This window comes from Nanorana parkeri, unplaced genomic scaffold (genome assembly GCF_000935625.1).
Source record: "Nanorana parkeri isolate BGI_ZX_2015 unplaced genomic scaffold, ASM93562v1 scaffold1237, whole genome shotgun sequence".
Taxonomy (NCBI): Eukaryota; Metazoa; Chordata; class Amphibia; order Anura; family Dicroglossidae; genus Nanorana; species Nanorana parkeri.
Window position 1 is genome coordinate 427,044 of NW_017307505.1, and position 4,136 is coordinate 431,179.

The 4,136-nt window shown below is 46.7% G+C and overlaps 1 protein-coding gene across 1 annotated transcript in view; it reads left to right on the top strand.

The window, feature by feature from the left end:
* Positions 1–4,136, top strand: part of LOC108797161 (alpha-N-acetylgalactosaminide alpha-2,6-sialyltransferase 2-like) — a 19,403-nt gene that overhangs the window by 2,499 nt on the left and 12,768 nt on the right. The window contains exon 2 of the mRNA XM_018568732.1: positions 745–1,126. Coding sequence (XP_018424234.1) covers positions 745–1,126 — 382 coding nt within the window. The remainder of the gene's footprint in view (positions 1–744; positions 1,127–4,136) is intronic.

Here is a 4,136-nt window from a genome sequence, read left to right on the forward strand (position 1 = left end):
AGAGAGAGAGAGAGAGGGATGGAGTGAGAGAGAGAGAGAGAGGGATGGATTGAGAGAGAGAGAGAGAGGGATGGATAGAGAGAGAGGGATAGGGAGAGGCTAATGTGGGGCCAGTTTTTTGGGCACAAGGACAGGTCCAGGATACTTGGAGAGCTTCTGTAACCCTCAGGAGCCACATAAAGCCTATTGTACACCTGTAGCCACCTTCATTTCCCCTTCCCCCCTTTGCTCCATTTCCCCAAATTCGGAAATTTTGAAAAGAAATCTGCTTTTCAGTGACATTTTGGGGGAAATAATTACTTTTAATTTGACCCTATTCCGTAGGGTGTCTGATGGATATTCCATTATGTAGTACAACAATTTGGCTTGTGTGAGAGTGACGCCTTTGTTCTGACCTCATGGCAGGGGACAGAGATACAAACTGCTGTGGTGAAGTCTCACTGCCGAACTCTCAAGGTGCCCATACACCTTACAATTTATCTGCAGATTTCCTGTGGTCAGATGGAAAAAGTGCTACAGATTGGCCCAGGTGGAGATTACTCCATCCACACAGTTAAGTGTAGATGGAGGAATCTGTTGCACCTTTTCCATCTGACCACAGAAAATCTGCAGATAATTGTAAAGGTGTATGGCCAGCTTTAGAGGGATAGAGAGTTTTTTTCTTTATATTAAATTGATAAATTCACATAGAAGTGAACCTCTAAATTAACCAGTAAATCCACTCTGGTCTCTTATTTTTCACAGTATTGAAGAGTTGGAAGACCAAAGCAATGAAGAGGACGCCAATAATGAGATGGAGACAACTGAAGAACTTTTTAAGTCATCCTCAAGACCCGGTACCACCACCGTGGCGTCCTCAAAAACTCAAACGCTTCCTAATATAGTTGCTAATGCTGTGAATCTAACTACGAAATCTAAAGCGCTGACTACGGAGCGACCGTGGGCATCAACCAAGGGTCCCAGTGAGCCCATCAAGGTTCTAACATCTAAAGGACCATCACAACTGACCACCAGAAACATGAATGCGGTCACATCTCAGAGCTCCAGACCACAAACAACTACTCAGAACTCCATCACTTATAACCTTGGGGACACGTACTATACCGACAACATGCATGTCAATTCTGTAAGTCTGTATTTTTTTCTTCTTGGGGGGGAACTTGGGGGACACTGAATGAATGACTGAAAGACAGGATCATGCCAGAGTGGGAACAAGCTTTTAGGGGGGGGAAAAGTTGAGATTTGCATATAATTTAAACAGCTAAAATATTAAGTTCCTGCAGTTTTTCCTGATATGTTTTATTCCTCAGAACTTTCACCATTTTTATTGCCCATCTCTGGACATGATCTATCTCATCAATATATTTTTGTGAGTGAGGTCTTCAGAGCTGGACACAGTATTCTAAATGAGGTCTAACTAAAGATCTATATAGAGGAATCAGGACCTCCTTCCTCCTGCTGGGGATCCCTCTAGTGATAATAAAGATCTATATAGAGGAATCAGGACCTCCTTGCTCCTGCTGGAGACCCCTCTAGTGATAATAAAGATCTATATAGAGGAATCAGGACCGCCTTCCTCCTGATGGAGACCCGTCTAGTGATAATAAAGATCTACATAGGAGAATCAGGAGCTCCTTGCTCCTGCTGGGGATCCCTCTAGTGATAATAAAAATCTATATAGAGGAATCAGGACCTCCTTCCTCCTGCCAGAGATCCCTCTAGTGATTCACCCCAGAATTCAATTCACTTTCCCCACTGCCAGGCCACACTTTACATTTTACTCTGTTGTTCCGGCCAACACTGTACTCCCAATATCGTACACTATTAGAGGGTTCTTTTCCCCAAGAGCATTAGATTACACTTAGAAAAGTTAAACTGCAGTTTTAACGATTTGACCAATCTTCCAGCACTGCTGAATCATATTCAGTTACAAAACACCTCCAAGAATATCAAACCTACACACCTGGGCGTCACCAGCAAAAAAGATATACATTGCCCTCCGCACCTGCAGTTAAACGTATTAAAACAGAACAGGACCAAGTTCAGAGCCTTGTGGTACACCACTTCTGAATGGTCTCTGGTCTGAATGATCCTCATTTACAACCACGCTCTGATATCTATCCTTTAAACAACTGAGTAATCACTGAACCACCAAAGGGTTAAGTCCCAGCTTGTACAGTCTTTTTCTTTTTACGAGATTGTGATGTGGAACCCTTTTAAATGCTTAACTAAACACAAGATAGGCTATGTCCACAGCACCACCCTGGCCCAAGACATCTGTGGTGATGTAAAAAGATTCAATCAGATTGATCTAACACAATCTGCCCTCAGCAAATATTGTCCTTGAATCTCAGTGAGCTTTGTGTGTTTCCTCCAGATCTGTGCAGCAATTCAGTGTGAAACTTTGCCTCTGCGCAGGAGCTTCCCGTATATTAAAGGAGAACTATGAGGGGGGTGATCTTCACTCACCTCATAGTTCTTGCCGACCTGTGACAATGAGACTGTCACAGGTCGGCTCAGTAGATCGGGAGGTGAGCGAACACATACCGGCATTCGCTCACTTCTCGATCCTGTCACAGCTCTCTGCCGTGACAGGGGAGGGACTGGATTCCCCCCTCCCCGCTCCGATCCTCCAGCGCTGACTGGCGGAACGGACGGGGGAGGTGGCGGGTACAGCTAGCTCTGCCTCTAGATAGGCAGAGCCAGCTGTCACGCAGCTGGGCAGATCCAGACGTAATTGTCTGGATCCACTTCAGCTGCAGCGTGTCAGTATACCGCGAGCCATAGCTCGCGGTATACTGAGCTTTGGGTGACGGGAGGACGCTAGTTTGTGCCCTCCCGGTACCCTAAGGAGAACTATGGGGAAAAGCCCTGACACCATAGTTCTCCTTTAAGCTTGGACAAATATCAGTGTTTGTTAAGAAGTTAACCCAAAAAAAATTATAGAGATCGGTTTTGCAACCTGCCTGATTGGCCAGGATCTGGCCCTCAATGGCCACTAGTTTCCTTCAAGCAAAGAGACTTTGTTACTCCCCTCCGACAGGTACTCATTACATAAGTACTGCTAAGCCAAACATCTTAAAGATGACAACGGCCATCTAATCCTTCACAGCTCCAATCAATTGACCATTCATGGCCGGCAGGAACCATTAGGGTTTGCTGCAAAGGTGGCTGAAGTTCGTGGCGTTTCGAGGTTCCCCGGGTAGTCACCAGCCACAAAGCACGCAAAAGAATGCCACTGATCTGGAAAGCTCAAGAACAGCAAATACTGTAGTGCCTGAATTCTCTTTGTTCTCTGTGTAGATGACTACAATGAGTCAGAGAGCAGGTGCGAAATTCCAAAATCCCCAGATAACATCTGACATCTTGTGGCATGAGCAAGTGCGATTGCAGTGATCCGTGGAGAGGTCACTCCGAGGTACACCACAGAGGAAAGGGGAGTGCAGCGGGTCACCAGGGTTTATGTTCATCACTGTGGGAAGAGTGTGGCGTGTACGAGGATACTTATGTTCTGCAATGTAACATGCAACTGTGCCGACGACATAATCCTCTACAATGCTTACACCTCCGCTTCAAAAAGAACACGACTGGTATTCAAAGTAGTGTTTATTGTGGGGGTTAAAGTGTACCTGTGACTAACCTGAAACGTTATGACTGAGCCATTTATGGAAAAAAGTACCGATATTTATTTCCAGTACTCGCCGATACTGAATACCGATACCGGAAGACCCATTAAGGAAGCCAGGCGGTGTGTAAAGACTCACCACCTGCCTTCCTGATTAGCAGTCACTAGGTGACGAGAAAGCATGGAGACGGCTTTCTGGCTGATTGGCCCGGGAAGCCGGCTCCATGCTCCCTCGTCATGAGGTGATGAGGGAGCATGAAGCCGGCTTCACGGCCAATCAGAAAGCCAGGCGCCGCTTCATTACACAGCGCCCGGCTTCCTGATTGGCCAGCTTCTTGACCAATCAGGTAGCCGGGCAGCGAGTCATTACATGCTGCCTGGCTTCCTGATTGGCCGGGAAGCCAGCTCCATGCTCCTTCATCACAAGTGGAGGGAAGTATCGGGCTAGGCATCGGAAGCATTTGGGCGAGTACTCGCACCCGGGAGACACCTGCAATGAGCTGCAGCCCCC